Source organism: Callospermophilus lateralis (assembly GCF_048772815.1).
Source record: "Callospermophilus lateralis isolate mCalLat2 chromosome 5 unlocalized genomic scaffold, mCalLat2.hap1 SUPER_5_unloc_2, whole genome shotgun sequence".
NCBI lineage: Eukaryota > Metazoa > Chordata > Mammalia > Rodentia > Sciuridae > Callospermophilus > Callospermophilus lateralis.
The window spans coordinates 700878-723481 of NW_027510148.1; the positions used below are offsets into that span (position 1 = coordinate 700878).

At 44.0% G+C, this 22604-nt stretch overlaps 1 protein-coding gene and 2 pseudogenes across 1 annotated transcript; 1 reads left to right on the top strand and 2 right to left on the bottom strand.

Annotated features, from left to right (window-relative positions):
- Positions 1-2893: 2893 nt before the first annotated feature.
- LOC143398959 (olfactory receptor 2T5-like) lies at positions 2894-3619 on the bottom strand (annotated as a pseudogene).
- Positions 3620-8872: 5253 nt separating this feature from the next.
- LOC143398958 (olfactory receptor 2T29-like) lies at positions 8873-9835 on the bottom strand. Its single transcript, XM_076855655.1, has one exon. The coding sequence runs from the start codon at positions 9833-9835 to the stop codon at positions 8873-8875; it is 963 nt and encodes a 320-aa protein (XP_076711770.1).
- A 7950-nt stretch (positions 9836-17785) lies between these two features.
- Positions 17786-18741, top strand: LOC143400284 (olfactory receptor 10A7-like; annotated as a pseudogene).
- Positions 18742-22604: the final 3863 nt, after the last annotated feature.

Sequence of the window (22604 nt, forward strand, 5' to 3'; positions counted from 1 at the left end):
ATTGTTTGTAAGAGGATGTAGGTTGTGCTCTTTAGAGTCTGGCTGCATATGAAGAGCAGGACTTTGATTTGTGCGGTGACAGGAAGCCATATTGGATCATGTGTATGCTTACACACACACACACACACACACACACAGAAACAACAACAAAACCACACAATATCAAAACAACAGTTCAAAACATTCAAAAAGACAAACAGCATGGACAAAAGTGAATTATAAACCCATAGTTGACACTACTGAAAATTCTATGTACAGTACATCTTGTGACCACCCCCAGCAAAATATGATAGTACATATTAGGCCACACAAGATCAATGCCCACAAAAAATTACAAAGATTAAAATCATTTTGTAAAGCTAATGTGTAGCCACTTCCACCTAATGAACTGCCTCTGACTTGAACTCATTTGCCTTCATCACAAAACTTCATCACAAAACTCGTTCCTAATGATCTCAGACAGCATCATCCACTGGATGCTTTCACTCAGCTGAGAACTAGACTAGCTGGACAAGATCCAAGAAGCTGATTGCCCCACTGGTGCCCAGCCAAGGAGCTACAGGGGACATGAGCAGGCAGAGGGCCATGGAAGGCCAGGCAGGCTCTAAGCATGTGCTTAGGCAGCAGATGGGGGAAAAAAGTTAGTGGGGGAAAGTGTCCTGACGTCCACCACTCACAGCCATGTCAGAAGGCTGCTTCTGGTTATGTCATTTAATGAAATGGAAGTTGAGAGACTCTTTGGAGTCTGGGTGACATTCTCCTTCTTGGCCTGTTCACTAAGAATTAAGGGGGTGAACTTCATGTTATTCATGTGAACTAACATTATGGTGTTACAGGAACAAATTTTATATTTTGGTAGAATTTTAAATGAAGGGAGTAATTATTCACTTTAGTGTGTGTTTGGAACTTAGTAGTAATGGCCTGTGTGATCAAGAGGTCCGAGAGGATGCCTGTGCATGAAGGAGGAGGAAGGAGACCACACCAAGGGCCAGAGGGTACAAACAGTGCCAAAGCAGCAGCTGAAGACAGTGCCAGCTATTCCCACACCACCCTCTCCAGCTTCCTCAACAGTACACTTCCCAGTGCTGACCACAGGGCTAATGGACAGTGAGAAACAGGAGCAGAGGACAAGAGCAGCAGACACATTCCAGAAGAAATCCTGGAAGCACGTCTGTGACTTCAGCAGTCATCTCGCGGCACCATGAGCACCACCTCTGTGGTTGTTCCTCCTCCAGAAACACCTTTTGTACAACTGCTTTGCCAAAGGATCTCCAGCTGGTTCCTCAATGAAAATAGAATTCACCCCTCCCACTTCAGGAAGCTTCTTCACCAGGTCTCTCAACCTTCTGTCCACTTCCCAGGCCTCCTCAGGAGATGGCTGTGTTCTATTTTAGGGAGAAAGGGGAATATTGCAAAGCTCTGCACTCACCATGTTAGAAATAGTCATCTAACTTGCTTTGGTGTGGGAAGTGTGAGAAGGAACAGTGTATGTAACACCTGGGAGGACACAGGGAGTCCTCAGGACTTTCCTGTCCAGCTGCATCTTCTCCTGTCAAGGGAGAATGAGTACAAATGAATCTGAGCTAAGGAAGGAGAGAGCAGCTTGCAATGCCAAAACCTAAGGGACTTGGCAAATGTCCTGGAGACAAATGAGCACCCACCTTGGTCTTATGGGCAAGACACAAACCTTCATAGTTGATTAGGTACTAATTATGCCTGTGGCTGCATTAGCTATCCTCTTATATGTCCTGATTAACATTCCAATTCTACCACACAGGGTCTCTGACAAGCAACAGTGACTTCAGCTCCTGGCACTGAGCATCTGTTCTGCAGGCATTTTGCCATGACTCTAAGTGCCAGAACTGTGGCCAGGAGGATGTACTATCTCTGCTATAAATGTCTGTTATTTAAACCAAAGGGAAGATGCACCCTTCAGAGCTCATCTGCAGTGACCATCTTCTCCAGCAAAACCCCACTTGCCTACACTTAACTCCCAGTCAGTCCATTCACAGTAAGATGGACTGACAGAGTTACACCACCCATAGCCCAGTCATTTCCCTCCTGAATACCCCTGCATTGACACAGGAGCTTTGGGGACACCTCACATCCAAACCACATCCTTTAATAAGCTCCATGTTTTAAGAGCCACCTCAGATGCATCTCAGGTGGAGGGCCTGCCCCCAAATCCTCCTTCCACCCAGGACTGGCATTCTCCCTGTGGTCATCCATGTGATCTTGATTTTTCATCACACAACTCCATCCTAATGATCTCAGACAGCATCATCCACTGGATGCCTTCATGATTGGACCTTGAGAACGTCCCCAAGGAATGTGGAGAAAGAGCGGCACTGTCTCAATAAAGATTAGACACAATGATAAGAGCATGGTCTCCTAGATACTATGTCACACTGCCCCCAAGCAGAAAGTAGAAGTTTGCTTTTTTTATAAAAAGAAAGAGCCTGTTATTTAACTCTTTATTCATACATCATTTCAAATTCACAGAAAATTAGCATGAAAAAATAATACAACTAATTCCAATGAACTCTAAACCTAGACTAACCTCTGATTAACCATGCACCTGTTTTTTTTCATATTTTCTCTCTCCACTATACCAGAATGCCTTGTGACCATTTCCTCTGAATATCCACTATGTATTTTGTAATGCTATGAATATTTTCCCCTAGAAGGAGAAAGTCCTTGTCAACTTAGGTATATAAGGTGGATCCAGGGGAGCTGCATGAGGACCCTGAATGCACAAGCAGTAGACAGAAGAGACTCACCCCTGAGAGGAGCAAAGGGATGTAGCACTGTGGAGTAGGAGCCCAGGAGACGGCACCAGGAGATCTTCATCATCTGACGTGGAGAGAAGGAGAAACCATGGAACTCAAATCCCCTACTTTACTATTTCCTGAAAGAAAGGTCCCACGTTCAACATTTTCCTCAGAGCCCCAGTGACATCCTTGTTCCTGAAACTGTACAGCACAGGGGTGAGTATGGTGTAAAACACAGAAACCACCATATCCTTCTGAGGGGTGTGGTAGGAGCTGGGGAGAATGTAGGTATAGACGGCAGCACCATAGAAGAGTGTGACCACCATCATGTGTGAGGAGCAGGTGGCCAGGGCCTTCCTCCTGCCTTCTGCTGAGTTCATTCTGTGGATGGTGAGGAGGATGCAGAAATAGGATCCTGAAATGACTGTCAAAGGGATGAGGAGCATGAGGACACAGCACAGGTACATGAGCGTCTCATAGAGCGAGGTGTCTGAACAGGAGAGCTTCATCACAGCAGGGACTTCACAGAAGAAGTGCTGGATCTCCCGGGATCTGCAGAATGGGAAGGTCATGGTGACAGGAGTCAGCATGAAGCCATCCACTGATCCCAGGAACCAGCAGCCAGATGCCAGGAGGAGACACACCCTGTGGTTCATGAGCATAGGGTAATGGAGAGGATGGCAGATGGCTATGCTTTAGTCATAGGCCATGGCAGCTAAAAAGAAAAAATTAGAACCTGCGAGTGTCACACAGAGGAACATCTGCATCCCACATTCAGGGACTGAGATGGTACTTACACCCAGCACCTGGTCCAGGAGCACCTTGGTCACAGTGATGGAGAGGGACATCACTGAACTTCAGATGTCACTGTCCCTCTATGCAAGAAAAACACCAGTTAAATGAGATGAGGTGGGGTTTTTAAATAGTGATAAAATAAGTTAGGAATATGGGTGGACAGAAAACACACCTGGCCTTTCTTAAGGAAATCAATAATGCCTTCTTTTCCATTTTCTCTCAAAGACAGTAAACATTTCCAGCTCTCTGGTTCTGACAGATTAACTGTTAAATTTGATGCACTATCTGCAGGAAGGTTCTATCATCTCTCCTTAGAAAGACTAGCATGAGCTATAATGCAGAGGTGTTCTTTTAAGAAATTAAAGTTTTTGTTTGAACCCTGGTAACAGTCCCTAAAACCAGCTGTGGCACTTCACTCTTGACAGCCTTTGCTGGGAAGGGCTGAAGCAGAGAACACAGTGCTCCTAACACTGTAGCTCAGTGTCCAGCATGACTGAGACCCAGGGCAGAAGACAGGAGAGGTGCATAGAAGGGGGAAGGATTGGTAGGTGTGTGGGTGGGTACAAGGTAGAAGATATTTAGATGACACAGAGATGATAGGTGGATGAATAGACAGATTTCCTCTCCATCTTATCCTACTCTGCTGATAGATGAAGGGCAAGATCTATGCAGAATGAACAGGAATCACAATGGCTGCCCTGTCTACCTCTGTGGACAAAGTGGAGCAAGACCAGAGTCCACCAGCCAGTGGGAGAAGTGGACAGCACTTGATGAGAGAATGGAGGGTGAGAGGAGGCCATGAGAGGAGGGAGGCTCCTGGGGGAATCTCTGCCACTGTCCTGGAGCAACACATAGTGACCCCAAGACACCAGAGGATCAGGGAACATGGTCTGCTCCACAAACAGGGCCTGGCATGCTCTCTCTCACTCTTCTCTAGGCAGTTGCTGGAGTTTCATAGGAACAGCTGGTGCATGCTTCAGTAGGGAACTGGTAACAGTGCTGGTAGAGAAATACTTAGCCATCCCTAGAAACCAAAAGCATCCAGGGATCACTGTCTTCACCTTCCCCAGAGCCTCTGAGGTCCTCACATCTTGTTCTTCCTAGTACAGACTGACAATCCAGGGTCTCAGGCCTCTGCCTAACATCACAAAAGTGACCCAAGCGAGGGTTTGTATCCTGCCCCTGGGTACAGCAGAGCACCTCACTGCTCAGTGTCCTTGGAAAACAGTGTCCTCCTCTGTCATGGACAGCTTGGATCTGGTCCACTCACCATCTATGTGCTTAGAGAAACATGAACATGCTCAGGATACTTGCTTCCAGCATTGCTGCAATCTCGGGAGTCACCTCCATGTGAAGCAAGGATAGCCCTTCTCCCTCTGCAAAGTTGCAGTCTCAGGACGACTAGTGTAGTTTCCTACCACCATCTGAAGCATAAGAAGGAATATATAACATTATATGTCCATAAATAATTAGGAATAAAAACTCAAAATTTAAGATGTTACAGTAAATAAATGTATATGAAAGTTTTAAGAAGAAAACATTTTATTTTATTTTTTCTGAAAAACAGGTGATAGAGAAAGATGAGGAAATGCCGTGAGGACCTAAGAGACCACCTCAACAGCAGAACAGCAAGCCCTGCTCAGCCATGGCCCTGAGCTCCAGGGCCACCTGCCTGGCTGTACTCACCTCAGAGGACGCTGTGCCTCACCCAGATGGCCAGGGAGTGTGGCCTGGCTAAGTCACCAGGAAGAGAAGGGTGGCGTCACCCCTGGTTTAGGATGCTAACAGGGGACTGGATGAGATATGTCTGTTCACAGATCCTCTGGGACCTGGAGGACACTGCAGTTAGAGCCAAGGAAGCAGCAGAGCTCTCTGGGGCACAGCTCTGGGTCATCCTCATCCTGTCCTGTCTCCCTCTTTGTTCAACTCCAGGCTTCACCAATGTTAACAGTCCTCTCCACTCTCACCCTGTCTACAACGCCTGACAAGTGACATGTAGGAGGATTTAGTCTGGATTGGTTTATCAAACATACCCTGTGTGTGTGTGTGTGTGTGTGTGTGTGTGTGTGTGCATGTGTGTGTTGTACAAGAAAAGCATCACCTCCTCAGTGTCCTGGAAGCCTGGAAGGAGTCCTCCTCACAGGTCCACCTCACTCTCTTATGTCCCTGCTTGTGTTCCTTGTTTCCTGTCATTCACTGGCCATCTAGGTCATTATAATTTAGAATTTAATTTTAAAGTATTTGTTTTTATTTCAATTACTGATATGCAAATTATTGAGAAGTCTCAAAGCACAAACTGTTTCATTGAAAATTTAAATGTTTATTGTAATATATTTACCCAGATAAAAAATCATGCTTTAAATGTTAAGAGTGGAGGTGTAGCTCAGGGATTATGGCTCCTGCTGAGCATGCATGAAGCCCTGAGTTCAATAACTAGCATGCAGTAAAATGAAATAAATCCTATCCTGCCTACAAACTACAAGTGCTTCAAATATCTGTTCAGTGTACACTTGTTGTAGCAGCTACAATGAAATAGGGGAAGACAGAAGCAAGATCCTTCAACATCTGTTTTTTAATAGGTCCCTTTCAAAATTTGCAGTGAAATTCTTCTCAATTTTTTTTAAATCTATGTCTGAAACAATGCTTATTATTTACCCTACCATGCAGGTCTTGTGACAGCCTGGATCCACACACACACACTGTTGGCCAGGCTGCCTCCTAAGCTGTACCTACTTGTGACCTGCAGGGCTTCAGCCTGTAGATGGCTTATCCTGCCTCTTTGTCCCCCTGGTTTCCTGTAACTCTGTGGGATGCAGGCCTGGGGTCCCCTTGAGTGTGGGAGAAACTAAGAAACTGCGACTTTTCTCCCTCCTGGAGATGATCCGTGGCAGCTGAAGCATCTGGGCACAACAGGGAGCCTGTTGGCTCCAGGCTCCAGCATCCAAAGGCATTTTGAGTTCCAGTAGCACTGCAGGACATGGGTACCTGGGTCGCTATGGCATCCTGCCTGTGACTGGGCTACAGTCTCCACACTCAGTAGAGAGTGCACAGCAGATGCAGAGGGAGGAATGGGGTCCTTAGCTGACAGGCTCCCTTCTGCTCCACCAGCCTCACTTAGGTCATGGCCACTTTGAAGCCAACTCTTTGCATGAAGTCTCTTCAGCTTGGAATTTGTGGTGTTGCCTTTTATTAAAAATGGTTTAATGTGGTTACTATGTATCAGGTGATTTAAACAGAAATATAGTCCCTTTCTAAAGGTGCACGGTTGTTCTATGCTAAAAAACATCAATTATAAACAGAGCTGAAATAAAAATGCTTATACAGTAATCACTCTCTCAGTTAGTTTGTTTTGTAAAGTAATTCCATACAGGGAATAGTCATCCAAACATTTTGATATATAGCAATAAGTTGCTTTCTGTTAACTACCAAATCATGCTACAACATCCAGCTCTGCCTAAACCAGCCTGGAGTATGGTATTTTTCCACCTTAGTAAATTTATTAGAGTCACATTTGACTTGCATTTCTTGCTTACTAATATATCTATATGATTTTTCATGCTTCTCCATGTAACGACCACTTTATGGAATGACTATGTTCTTTGCACATTTTTTTTAGTGAAATCTTTTCTTCATAAATATACAGTGATATACTAATGTATTCAAAGTAGTAACTCAATATAATGGGCTACAACACTTAATTTCATTGGTTATTTTTATATTAGTTTCATCAGAATTTCCTGAAGCATTATGTTTAATTTGACAAATTTAATGATTCCTTCCAGTGTGTGTGTGCTGGGAAAATCTTAGTATGTTTTGATGTCTTCTAAAATATCCTCCTTCAAATTTCTAAGAAATGAGGTTGAGTTATTTTTTATTTATTATTATTTTTAGTACATTTACTTCTGAGACAGCAATAATTTATTTGGGGTGCACTCTGCTGGTGGAACAGCATCTGGGGCATGGTGTCAAGTGTAAGTCCGGATCTAAGAAGAAAAATTACTAAGAAGTACATGGGGTTGTGGAAATGGGGGTCCACGCAGGATAGCAGGACAATGTTGAAGTTGGGAAGGATAACCAAGGTGAGCAAGAGGATTACAATGCAGAAAAGAGTCTCTACTAGCTAGGGCCACTCAGAGATTTTAAGCAGGATGGAGTCTACTGGGAAATTTGATGGCCCTCCCTATTGTTTTTTGAATTTGAATTTGAATGTAATCCTAAGCAAGATTTTATGTGTAAACTTTGTAGTAAGTTTTTAATGCCATTTTCTTGGAGGGGACAACCTTTTTCTTTGGCTAAGAGGATGAAATCTCTCTTCTACAAATGTCTGTTATTTCAACCAAAGAGAAGAAGCACACTTCCAGGGCTTACATGCAGTGACCCATCTAATCCAGACAAACCCCACTTGCCTACACTTAACTCCCAGAAAGTCCATTTAAAAAGATGGAATGATTAAGTTATAGTTCCATAATCTAGTCATTTTCCTCCTGAATATCCCTGAATTGGTACAGGAGCTCTGGTGAACATATCACATCCAAACCACATCTCTTAATGTTTCAAGTACTACCTCAGATGCATCTCTGGTAGGGAGCCTGCATGAAACTCTCCTTCCACCCAGAATTGGCATTTCCCCCATAGTCATCCATGTGGTCTTGAATCTTTTTCACATAACAGGATCCTAAAGATTTCAGAGAGCAACAACCACTGGATACCTTCATGGTTGAATCTTGAGAATGTTCCTCAAGGAAGGCAAAGAAGCAGCTGCACTAAGTAAAATTAGACACAATGATATGACCATGTTATCCTAGATACTATGTCACACTGCCACAAGCAGAAATGTCCTTTTTATAAAAGGAAGGAAAGCCTGTTATTTAACTCTTATATGTGATTTGAAACTTGCAGAGTATTAGCATGAACAAGAATAGTACAACTAACTCCCATGAACCCTAAACTTCGACTCATCTATGGTTTACTGTGTACCCATTAATTGTCTACATATTCTTCACCATCCCTTGCCTCTGTCCACCTATCAATCACCTCATGGCCACTTTATCTAAATATCCACTATGTACTTTGTAATGATATGAATATTTTCTCCTAGAAGGAGAATGTCCTTGTCAACTTAGGTATATAAGGTGGATCCGGGGAGCTGCATGAGGACTCTGAATGCACAAGCAGTGGACTGGGGAGGCTCGCCCCTGAGAGGAGCAAAGGGGTACAGCACTGTGCAGTAGGAACCCAGGAGATGGCACCAGGAGATCTTCATCATCTGATGTGGAGAGAAGGAGAAACCATGGAACTCAAATCCCCTACTTTACTGTTTCCTGAAAGACAGGTCCCACAATCAACCTTTTCCTCAGAGTCCCAGTGACATCCTTGTTCCTGAAACTGTAGATTAAGGGGTTCAGCACAGGGGTGAGAATGGTGTAAAACACAGAAACCACAATGTCCTTCTGAGGGGTGTGGTAGGAGCTGGGGAGCATGTAGGTGTAGACGGCAGCGCCATAGAAGAGTGTGACCACCATCATGTGTGAGGAGCAGGTGGCCAGGGCCTTCCTCCTGCCCTCTGCTGAGTTCATTCTGTGGATGGTGAGGAGGATGCAGGAATAGGATCCTGAAATGACTGTCACAGGGATGAGGAGCATGAGGACACAGCACAGGTACATGAGTGTCTCATAGAGTGAGGTGTCTGAGCAGGAGAGCTTCATCACAGCAGGGACTTCACAGAAGAAGTGCTGGATCTCCCAGGATCTGCAGAATGGGAAGGTCATGGTGACAGGAGTCAGCATGAAGCCATCCACTGATCCCAGGAACCAGCAGCCAGATGCCAGGAAGAGACACACTCTATGGTTAATGAGGACTGGATAGCAAAGTGGATGGCAGATGGCCATGTAGCAGTCATAGGCCATGGATGCCAGAAGGAAAAACTCAGAACCTACTAGTGTCAAGTAGAGGAACATCTGTATCCCACATTCAGGGACTGAGATGGTACTTACACCCAGCACCTGGTCCAGGAGCATCTTGGGCACAGTGATAGAGATGTACATCATGTCCATGAGGGACAGCTGGCTGATGAAGAAGTACATGGGGGTGTGGAGTTTGGCACTGGAGTGTATCAGGATGATCAGGACAGCATTTCCAGACAAGGCCATCAGGAAAACCAGAAAAATGACAATACAAAGCAGAGCTGGGTGTTGAGATTGCCTGAAGAGTCCCACCAGAATGAAATCTGCCCACCCTGTGTGGTTGGTCATCCAGGTGGTGATGTCCATGAGGCTCTACCTTGGCCACCAAGAAAGCTTTGGGTTAATGTTTTACAGAGGGCTGAAGTGACTTTTTAGCTGCCACACACCTGTGCACCAGCCTGATTGTGCCCAACCAGAGGACGTTCCAGAGCCTGTAGATCCTAGGAGTTCTGATGACCTGTAGTAAACAATATTTTTTAAAAAGTATCTAAAAGCTCACCTGTGGGTGAAGTGAGTTGGTAACTTGTAGTGAGGTTGCAACAGTTCAAGTTCATGAACTTCCTAAAGAAAGCAGTTTGTCAATGACAAGTGCATATATTCAGAATCGTTGCTCAAAAAAGTAGGGGACATTTGCAAACAAGGGGAATCACTAATTCCTGAGTTTAAGTTATTCAAGTATGAAATAAGTGTTAATATTTCTGGTGTAACAATCTGGTTTTAGCTGGCATTCTAAGGCTCTCAGATCTATAAGGTATACTAGAAATGTTTAAAACTTTACTGAGGCATAATTCATGGAATGCACATTTAACATTTGAACCCCCAATGTCTATAGGACCAGGACATGCCGGGAGGTTCTGTGAGTCTGGAATGACTCTGCTGTTCTCTCCAGCACACTGCAGTCTACACACAGGACCAAACCTTTTGAGACCTGAGGAGCACCCATCCATAATAATCCAAGGTCATGGCTGGTTTCCAACCTTGACTCTTGCTACCCCTGACCTCCCCTTCCTTGTCCACTCTGTTTGAGAGATGATTAGAATGACACCTGACACCAGGTGTGGTGAGGATGAAGTGAGGCAAAGAAATGAAAGTTCCCTGAATTGTGACTTTGACAAATGAAGAAACAGGCATGCTGTTGATTGACATCTGCACTACCCACTCTTCAGAACTTGTCCTAGACCTGGCTGTCACTGCTGTTGTTACGAGATACCGTCCTTCATTTCTCCAATTTGGGTAACTATTTATGTCTCCAATATTTGGTTTTCAGGATTACATGAGAAAAGACATGCAAATAAAGCTTACAATCAACTTTAAAGGAAAATATTTGGATTTGACAATTTTTATGTTGCATTATTTATTTTGTATAAAATGAATAAATAAATATAAATATGAACTGTCTGAGATAGTTATTGGTATGACCCTCACTAAGCACAGTTTCCTGGAAAAGCTCTTATGAAAATTCAGCACAGCCAGGGCTCCTCCTGATCCATCTTTCATCTCTGCCATTTGCACTCAATCCCAGGTGCAGAACAAGCATTTGGGGATCACTGCTATTCACCAGAAAGGCTTTGGCTATTTTGCCAATATCATTTGATTTATTTACAGACACAATCAATTTTAATGGACACTGAGAGTCAGAGAGTTAACAGAACCACACGGAGAGGTCTCAGGGCTGCTCACTGTTGCCTGCTTTGTCTTGATGCTCAGCCACCTCTGTGTAGATGCTGAATACAGGTCAAGGGCTTGTTAACCTTGTCTGTACTTCTGGAGGTCATTTTCAGACTCTACATGGAAAACAGCATCCATAATATTTGAGGCAGGATTTTTATATAGGGACAAAATAAGTAAAAAGGGCAATGAACATAAAATGTGCCCCACCTTTCTTAAGGAAATCAATAGTGGCTTCTTCCACGTTTTCTATTAAAGAGATAAAACCTTTCCAATCTTCTGCTTCTGAAAGCATAACTGTTAAATTTGATTCTCTCTCAGCCTGAGGGTCTGATGTCTCTTCTCTCTAGAAAGACTAACAGTAGATAGAATACAAAGGTATTTTTTTAAAAAAGGAAAGTTGAAGCACATTTTCTCCCTTGTATTATATTCTAAACCAGATGTGATAGTCCACTTTTGACAGCCCCTGCTGGGAGGCACTGAAGCAGTGGACACAATACACGGCTTCTGATGCTGTAGCCCTAGGGTCTAGCATGACTGAGACCCACTGCAGAGGTAGAGAGCAGGAGAAGTGCATGCCCAGGGACAGAGATGGTAGGTGGGTAGGGGGTAGTAGGTGGATGACAGACAGTGGAGAAAGACATGATAGACAGATAGACTTCCTGTCCATGAAATCCTAACCTGTTGGCAGATGAAGGCTGAGCTCTTTGGAGAATTTGAGATCTTTCCCATGAACTGAAATCACACCTTCTGTCCCATCAAACTCTGTGGACAAAGTGGAGCAAGGAATGGACACAAACAGCTGCAGTGAAGATAGGGACAGAATTTTCTGAGAGGACAGAGGAGAGAGGGGCAGTGAGGGAGAGGCTCTGCCACTGTTAGGGAGCATAGCACCCCAAGAATATACAGGACCAGGGACCCAGTCTGCTCCACATCCTGGGCCTGTCCCACCTGCTCTCTTACTCTTCTCTAGGCACCTGCATATATTTCATGGGAGCAGCCTGATGCACGTTTAACTTGGGGAATTGGTGACAATTTTGGTAGACAAACACAGAGCCACCTTATTAGTCAGCAGCATCCAGGAATTGCTGACCACGCTCCACCTTTCACAGAGCCTCTGAGGTCCTACTCTTCTTATTTCCTTCTAGTACAGACTGACAATCTAGGGTCTCAGGGTCTCTGCCTAAAATCACACAAGTGACTCAAGAAAGGGCCATGTCCCACCCCAGGGTGCAGCAGAGCACCTCCTTCAGTGTCCTTATAAAACACTGTTCTCCCTCTGCCATGAACAGCTTGGGTCTGGTCCACTCACCGTGTGTCATCAGGGAAAAATGAACAGGCTCAGGACACTTGCTTCCAGCATTGCTGTGACCCTAGGAGTCACCTCCATGTGAAGCAAGGACAGCCCTTCTCCCTCTGCAAAGTTGCAGTCTTGGGACAACTAATGCAGCTTCCTATCAACCATCTGAAGCATAAGAAGGAATATATACTCCTATGTCCATAAATAATCCCAAATAAAAATACACTCCTTAAGATGTTGCAGCAAATAAATTCTATATGAAAATTCGAAGATGAGAACACATTTCTATTTGTCAGAAAAACAGGTGATAGAGAAAGATGAAGAAATGCCGTGAGGACCTAACAGAGCACCTCAACAGCAGGTCAGCAAGCCCAGCACAGTCATGGCCCTGAGCTCCAGGGCCACCTGCCTGGCTGAACTCACCTCAGAGCACGCTGCGCCTCACCCAGATGGCCAGGGAGTGTGGCCTGTCTAAGTCACCAGGAAGAGGAGGGTGGCGTCACCCCTGGTTTAGGATGCTCACAGGGGACTGGATGAGACATGTCTGTTCACAGATCCTCTGGGGCCTGGAGGACACTGCAGTTAGAGCTAAAGAAGCAGCAGAGCTCTCTGGGGCACAGCTCTGGGTCATCCTCATCCTGTCCTGTCTCCCTCTTTGTTCAACTCCAGGCTTCACCAATGTTGACAATCCTTTCCACTCTCACCCTGTCTACAACGCCTGACCAGTGACATGTAGGAGGAGTTAGTCTGGATTGGTTTATCAAACATACACTGTGTGTGTGTGTGTGTGTGTGTGTGTGTGTGTCTATGTGTGTGTGTGTACTCACGTGACCATGAAGTGGATTCTGTGAGACACTATTATTATAGGGATAAAACCTGAAGGTCAGAGTTCAACTAATGCATCAAAACTATCACTCTGGTCAATGCTGTGGGAAACTAGACAGAGGATCCACCCCACATCTTTCCTCCACTCTCTCACCTCCCTGCATGTGCTCCTTGTTTCCTGTCATTCATGGCCATTCAGGTTGCTCTAGTTTAGAATTTAATTTTAATCTTTTTGTTTTTATTTTTATTACTGACATGCAAATTATTGAAAAGTCTCAGAGCACAAACTGGTTCAATGAGAATTTAAATTTTAAAATTTAAATTTGTCCTTTTAAAAATTTAAAATTGTCCTGTAAATGTTAAATCCCTAGAGTGGAGGTGTAGCTCAGTGGTAGAGCTCCTGCCTAGCATGCCTGAAGTCCTGAGTTCAATGCAATAAAATGAGATGAAGTCCTATCCTGCCTAAAAAGTGCAAGTGTTTCAAACATCTGTTGAGTGTACATCATGTCGTATCAGCTTGGATAAAATAGGAAGACAGAAGCAGGCCTACCATCCTGGAATTTGTAACCAATTCCCTCTCAACTTTGCTTCTGTGTACATTCTGGAGCCATGCTGATCATTTCCCCTGAGCTGGAGGTTTTGTGATGGCCTTGCTCTACCACATTGTCTGTTGGTCTGGCTGTCTCCTGTAGCCACCTGACCTGCAGGGCATCAGCCTGCAGATGACTTGTCCTGCCTCCATGGTCTCCTGGTTTCCTGTAAAGCTGTGAGGTGCAGCCTTGTGGGCTGTTGCAATGTGAGTGGAATAAACAAGCTGGGTGTTTTCTCTGGATATGGTTCCAGGCAGCTGCAGCATCTGGAGGTGACAGGGACCTGTGGGCTCTGGGCTCCTGCACCCAGAAGGCAGGTTGCAGTTCTGGCAGCACTGCAAGATGTGGGTATTTCCAGTCAATCAGCAAGATAGACATCTAGCAAGGACTTCTCATAAAAACAGAGACACAAAACTGGGGTGCTCAGTTCCCTTTCTGCCAAGGAAATATTTTTCCTTCCTTCCCATTCCTGACATGGTTTCCCTGTGTGGGTGTGTGTGAGGTGACCTGTGCTTGGTGTTAAGTCCTCTTGAGCAATGAAGGCGTGTCATTACTGGACTTCCCCCCTCTGCCTGTCCTTAGAGTCTGGCTGAGGTGTGAACAGCTGCCCTTGCTCTCTTTGGCCTTCATAACATACAACACCCTCCCTGTCCCTTTGCTTCAATCTGTCCTCACAGTGAGGTGAGTCTTCAGGAGGCAGCTCATAATTGTGCTTGATGGTTTCATAAATTCAGCCCCTCTGTTCATGTTGGAGAAGTATTACACAAATGTCTGTCCTAAGACAAATTCTAGCACATAATGTTTTTTAGTGTCCTACAAGTCCAGTTCTGTCTGCCCACTGATTGGTCTGAAGTCAATGGGGGAGAGTTGTGGTCACCTGTCCTCTTTCAGTTCTTAGTAATGTTGAATACAGAGAGTGGTTGTGGGGATCAGAGACAGGGCTGTGGCCTTGGTGCTCCGGTTCTGCTATGAATAGGAAATGTCTTCTCTGGACTTTGGGTAAATTGGGGAAGTAAGGGCTCATAGCAGCAGATGAGCTTCTACCATGCAATGGTATTCAATAACCATCACAAGCATATTCAAGCATATTTCATAGTGGGGTTCTGGTGGGTGTCTGCAGGGTTCCTGACTGTCCTATGCAGGAGGTTGCACACTCACACAGCTGGAAATGCTAGAGTGAGCTCCTGCAGAACCACGTCTAAAGCCGAGTGTGTGAAGGGTAACTTCTACCAGGTTGCACTCAGGGTGCTCACTCCTTTTTTCTCCACTGAGCACAGACTGCACATAGAGAAAGAGGCCCTGTTCTGCTCTGGAGGTTCAGGCCCACAGAGGGTGAAGATAGCAAGTAGGAAACTGACACTAACCAGACCACTTGGAGCAGGGATTTCGTGCGCACACCTGGAATCAAGGGCTTATGTTAAATTTCTGCATTTAGTAGAAAACAGTTTCCCTGGTTCTTAGCAGACTTGTTTTATAAAAGATCCCTCATGATTGCTTTTGTGTGTTCTAACTCCAATATGTTCGTTGTGCTCAACTTAACGTCAATGTGTTTGAGGCTATTAAATAATTCTAGGACTTCTCCACAGCAGGTAACTCTGGAGAAAAGTTTGCATGCACATATTTAATCATATCAGATGTTAGGATAAAGTTAAAATTCCCAACTTTAACCAACTTTCCAAAATAAATAAGAATTCCCTATTGAAAATGTTGCTGAGATGAGCAGCTGTCAGAGGTTTGTCATAGGGCCTGCCGAAAGAGCCAAGCCTTGAGTCAGGAGTGTCAACCATGTGAGTGTGGACTTGGGAGGAGTGAGAATAGGTCTGCAGAAGGAGATGACCTGTGGCCACTCCCCAGCACCTTCCTGCTGCTGTGTCACAGCAAGTGTCCTGTCCTGTCTGAAAAATAAGGCTCGAGGGACAGCATCCCCAAGAGGGGTCAGGAGCCAGAATGTCACTATGGTACCCCGGTACACGTCTGTGCCGAGAAAAGATGTGTGGGCTCTCTCTCTTCCAGCAAGGCGGTCCACAGAACAGGATAGAGGAGAGTGTGCCTGCAGAGTCACAAATCAAGACCTCTGAGACCAAGGAGGAGTCAGGTCTGATTTTATTGAGCAGTTACCATGTATATATATTCAGGCAGCAGCTAGACAGATTATAGGCAGCAATCAGTGCAATTTTTGCTAACTGTCCTTGAAGCCACTAATCAAGGAGTGGGCTATGGAGCAAGCACAGGGACTGCAACACATGGCCTCATGCCCAGGGCTGTGCCTACAGGGGTAAGTGGCCTGCTGCTCATGTGCCTAGCACAAGGGGAGTGGTCTGCCACCCAAAAGCCCTTAACATATGCCATGTATGCAGTATTCCATGCACTTGTCCCCACAAAGAGCAACTGTTTGAAAATGTGTTTGAACTTTAGATTTCTTAGTACATGCTTTGATCTTCTCTTTTTTCTAAAATATATCCATGTTCATTAAATATATTGTACTGAAGTAAGTGCAGTGTATAATATTTTGTGAATTATATTGCATATTTCATATTTCAAACTGAATTAATGAAGTACATATGTAAGACTTTCCTTATAGAAATTTGACACTAAATTTTTTTACTAAATAATTTTAAGGGCTTTATTGGTGCATTATAGTTATACATGATATGGGTTTTATTTTGAAATAAAATAAAAGAGCATGAAACTAAATTGCCACCTTTCAGCCTCCTGTACTTCCCCTTCCCCTCCCCTTTCCTATTCCCTGAACTCCTTCATGTTGTAATGGCCTTCTTTCTATTTATTTGTTGTTTTTTAAATTAGCACTGGGCAGATAAACATAAGGGCGGCCTTCCCTGGGGGTTTACACATGTGCACAGAATAGTTTGGAGAACCTCATCTCTCAGCTCCTCCTCTCCCCATCCCTGCTCACCACCCCAACCCTTCCACTCCACTGTCTTCCCTTCTTGAGGTCCACTCTTTCCCCCATTCCTTATTTTGTTCTAACCCACATAAGAGAGAAAACATTCCACCCTTGGATTTCTTACTCTGGCTTATTTCACTCAGCATGAAGTTCTCCATCTCCATCCCTTTGTTCCACCTCCATCCATCTACAGTAAATAACATCATTTCATTCTTCTTGGTGGCTGAGCAAACTCAGCCATATTAGTCCACATTTTCTAGCTCCATTCATGTCTTCACAGGCTCCTGGGCTGGTCCCCTATCTTGGCTCTTGGGAGTTGTGCTGTAAACGTGGATGGATGTGGCTGTGTCACTATACTAGGCCAATTTTAGTTCTTTTGGATGAATACAAAAGAGTGGGACAGCAGTGTCATTTCAGGGTTCCATTCCTAGTTTTTTATTATAGCTAGTGTTTTCCAAAGTATTATTCCAAAGGATTATAAAACCTAGGAGGGCTGGGGAAATCTATGGGCAGGAGCACCATGAGGATGGAAGGGGTTAAAAAAGACCCATCTCTCCATTCACTGAAACACCCCAAGTGGTGACCTGGGTCAATGCATGAAATAAGTACATGAGACCTCTTACCTGAAGCCCCCACAATGAATGGGAGGAAAAATTGTCAGACATCTGCCTCCTCTGTTATCCTCTCCTCTCTGCTTTACCTTCCCTCCCCTCCTCTCCTCTCTTCCATGAGACACTGTTTTCCTGCAGTGTAATCAGAGCAGTTGACTTGGGGCACTGGCTGCAGAGTGATTCATCAAAATACAATTTCCTGGATTATGATTCTTATATAAGCTGTTTCTAAGATGTGTTTCCATTGAGAGAAGATGAACCTCTCTAGACAAAGGACCTCCCTGGACATATTCCCAGCTGACCTCCTCTTAGCTATCTGTGGCCACTGCATCTGAACACAACTTCAGAGGGGGAGAAATGTCCAATAAGACCAGAGTGACTCACTTCATCTTCAGGGGCTTCTCAGACATCCCAGAATGGAGGCCAGTCATCATTGTCTCTTTCCTGTTGGTATATGCCTTTGGCCTCCTAGGGAACATGTCCATCATCACAGCTGTGCTTAGAGACACCCACCTTCACACACCCATGTACTTCTTCCTGATGAATTTGTGTTTTCTGGAGCTGAGCTACACCTTGGTCACCATCCCCTGGCACTGGCTACCACCCTACAGGGCCCTGGGGTCATTTCCTACCTCGAGTGTGTGGCTCAGCTTATGTTTTTCATGCTTGCTTCAGCTGAGTGCTTTCTGCTCATGGTCATGTCTTATGACCAGTGCGTGGCCATCTACAGGCCCCTGCTCTATGGGACCATCATGAGAACTGGCGGTGCTGGGCACTGGCGATCCTGTCTTGGGTGGGCGGGGGTGGGCGGGGCCCTCTACTCTGCCTTCCACACAGTCAATACCTTTCCCTGCCCTTCTGTTGGCCCAACGGAGTGGAGCATTTCTTCTGTGACATTCCCGCTCTCATGAGGCTCTCCTGTGCTGACTTCCACCCCAGGCAAGAGGTGGGCTTTGCCTCATCTTGAGCTCATTCACCCTCACCGTCCTCTCCTACATCCGCATCCTCTCCACCCTCCTACGGATTCCCTCGGGGGACGGTCGCTGGAAGGCCTTGTCCACCTGCTTCTCCTGCCTGACCACCCTCCTTCTGTTTTACGGCTGTGGAAGCTTCACCTATCTGAGGTCTGCCTCTCAGGACTCCCCCACCCAGGGTCGTCTGGCACCGTGTTTTACTCCATCCTCACCCCTTCCTTGAACCCCATCATCTACTCTCTGAGGAACGGAGACATGAAGGTCGAGCTGCAAAGGCTGAGCTGCCAGCGGAGTCTGAGCGCTGGGTGCTGCACAGCTGGCCTTGGTCCAGGGGTCTGATGCCCAGGGGGTGCAGACAACCTCCTCCATCCCCTGCCCTCCCGCTGAGTCTCACCTGTGGATGGACGTCCCCACCCATCACCTGCTGCTTCTCCTCCCTCCCCAGAAGGTCTTTCACTTCAGTGGTTTTACATACAGTTCCACCACAGAAACATACAAATCTTGATTTCTTCATATTGTACCATAAAAATCATTTTAAAATAATTCTTCTATTTAGTATATCCGTAAGAATTCTTTTTTTTTTCTGTGAGTTTTTCTGGAGTGGTATTCTCAAATCTTTATCATCACTCTCATGCTGTGGCCCCTAATCATGAATTTCCTTTTTTTTTTTTCCTTTCTTGACATCATTTTCCTGAATATAACAGGAGGAACACATTTTTAACATTTCTAAAACCTACTGATTTCCCCCCTATATTCCAAACTACCTGACCATTCCTGATGCAACTATTCAACCCATTCTCTGCTTAGACATCCAAAGAGTAGAATGCATTGTCTTTGATCTTTATCTTTCTAAATATCATGAATTTCTAGTTCTCACAGGTTTTTCCTGAACATTTCATGATTCTTTACTAGCTATTCCGTCTTAGTCTCCTTAGTCTTTAGTTATCTGTTGTATACAATCAATAATCAATATTTATTCAATTCAATGGTTTTTTTAAGCACCGCCTCCTTTTTTTTTTTCTTGAAGAAAGAACACTGTATTCAGACAACAACTGAAACCCCCAGATACCAAGTGGATGTTAAGGAGGACACTGGGTGGTCTCAGGGCTGAAGCTCGACTCTCCCTTTCTCCACCACTGTATTGTATGGTTGTATTTTCAGAAAATTTAGAATTTCATCCCTGGGACAGAATTAAACTACAGTTGCAGTTCCTTTTCATGCTGTCTCCCTTTTCCAACTATTGATAGCAAAGTACCAGGTTATCTTAATTTATTTATTTATTTTAAAATTTGTTGGTTCTCTTTAGTTATCCATGACAATAGAATCCACTTTGACTTTATTATACAAGAATGAAATATATATTATTCTCGTTAGGATACCATTCTTGTAGATGTACAAGATGGTGGGATTCACTGTGTTGTTTTCCTATGGGTACAGGGGTAAATTGCATCACATTCATTCCACTGTCTTTCCTTTTCCTATCCCCCATTTCCCATTGTCTAATCCACTGACTTCTATTCTTACCCTCCCCACTCGGGTTGTGTTAGTATCCACATACCAGAGAAAATATTCAACCTTGATTTTTTGGGATGGTTTATTTCACCTAGCAGTATAGTCTCCAGATCCATCTATTTGCTGGCAAATGTCAGAAAGTCATTCATACTTATGGTTGAGTAATACTCCATTGTGTGTATATATACCACATTTTCTTTATTCATTCATCTATTGAAAGGCATATTGGTTACATAGCTTAGCTATTGTGAATTGAGCTGCTTTTAAATCCTTTGGATATAAAAATATATATACTAAGGAGTGGGATAATGGGATAACTGGGTCAAATGTTGGTTGCATTCTAAATTTTCTAAGGAATCTCCCTACTGCTTTTCAGAAAGCTCACCCTAATTTACAATCCCATTATCGATGTACTATCGATGTATCAGTTAATCTTTTTCCCACATCCTCACCAACATCTATTGTTACTTGCATTCTTGATAATTGCAATTCCGACTATAGTGAGACAAAATCTCAGTGTAGATTTAATTTGCATTGCTCTAATTGCTAGTGATGTAACATTTTTTTTCGTTATTTTGTGACCTATTGTAATTCTTCTTCTGTGAACTGTTCAGTTCCTTAAACACATGGATTATTGCATGCTCTTATAGTAAAGTAAATTCTTCAGGGGCTCTTGCCATTCCTATCTGGAAAATCATGATTAGCAGTATGATTTCTGTTATATTTCATCTTCAGAAGCACATTTACATCATCCTCACTCAGCTGTCCTTGAACACATCCCACACTGAAGGTGCCAGGGTTGCTTCTGCATTCTTATTCTCTGTGGATAGTACAACGTGGAAAAATTGAAACTTGGACTTTCAACATCACTTCCTCTGTGGTATGCAATGCTACTCTGCAGCAGTCAGCAGAGCATGACTCATTTTCAGATTTCAATTTATCTCCATGTTCTGAAACATTGCCATGTATTTCATGTTGAACAGATGTCTATGCCTTAAAAAAAATACAAAATGCTGGAAGATCCAAACCCTCACCCATACTTTTAAGTCTTATGTCTTTGATTAATTTCAGGTTGATTTTTTTGACCATGGTGAGAGATAAGCATCTGTCATTCTTTGCATTGGCTGTGAGGTTTTCCCAGCCCAAATGGTTGAAGACACTCTGCTTTCCCACTCACATTCTTGGTGCATTTGACCTACACCCGTAGGCGTGGATTCCTGTTGCACCACCCTTGCTCTCTAGTGGTTCTGATTCCTGTTGTGTGAATACTGGAGACCATGGCCGTCACTCCCTGGATTCCACAGCTTGTCACCCAGGTGGCTACTTCCATCTCCTCCAGCTTTCAGAACCCATCTTCATTCCACTCATGTGGACACTCCAGCGGCTCCATGGCATGCTTTGTGTTGGCCACCTCCAGTGTCTTCCTGTGGTGGTCATCCATTCACTGTCCATCAATGCTCCACTGGACTTTAGGTTCTGAGTCAAAGGTTTGCCCGGCTATCGTGATGCATATTTCCACTTCTGAGGAGCAGTATCTTGCTGCCACAACCTCACCTCATGCATGACAACACTGAGGCTGACATCCACTAAGTGCTTAAATCCAGGCACCCACTGCTCTACCAGGGCGTGACTTGTAGCACACCTTTTCTTCCTGATTTCTGATTTAGACCACTTTCCTTGTCTGATCTTTCCTTTATGATCATAGTCCCACTTTGTATTCAGCTATGATGTTTGCTCCTGGTAAAGGGATGTCACTGTTATCAAATTTGAAAGGATGATAATTCACATGGTCATTTATTACCTGAAGGATATTTTAATATGGAAAGTACTCTACATCCCCCAGTCTTGCCTGCTTAAACTGAAAACAGCAGTAAGAAAAAGAAATAGTCCTTTTTGTTACTATGGCTCTGTAGTATAATTTAAGTTCGGGTATTGTTATGCCTCCTGCTTCATATTTTTTGCTGAGGATTGCTTTGGCTCTTCTGGCTCTCTTATTTTTACAAATGAATTTCATGACTGCTTTTACTATTTCTATGAAGAATGTCATTGGGATTTTAATAGGAATTGAACTAAATCTGTATAACACTTTTGGTAGTACCACCATTTGGACAATGTTAATTCTGCCTGTCCAAGAGCATGGGAGTTCTTTCCATCTTCTTTTTTTTTTCTTTTTTTCTTTTATTGATTTTATTTTTTAAAATACATGACAGCAGTGGAATGCATTACAATTATTTTGTTTTTGTTAGTTACACATGACAGTACAATGATCTTGACATATCATACATACAATTCTTATTACACATACAGAGCACAATTTTTCATATCTCTCTATATAAAGATGTTCACACCAATTCATACCTTTATACATGTATTTTGTTTTTTTGTATTATAATTCTTAATACACATATATACCACAATTTTTTAATCTCTGTTTGTATATAAAGAATGTTGACTCCAATTTGAGTCTTCATACATGTACTTTGTATAATGATGACCATCACATTCCACCATCCTTGCTAATCCCCTGCCCCCTCCCTTCCCTCCCACCCCTCTGCCCTATCTAGAATTCATCTATTCCTCCCATGCTCCCCCTCCTTACCCCACTATGAGTCAACCTCCTTATATCAGAGGAAACATTTGGCATTTGTTTTTTGGGATTGGCTAACTTTACTTAGCATTATCTTCTCCAA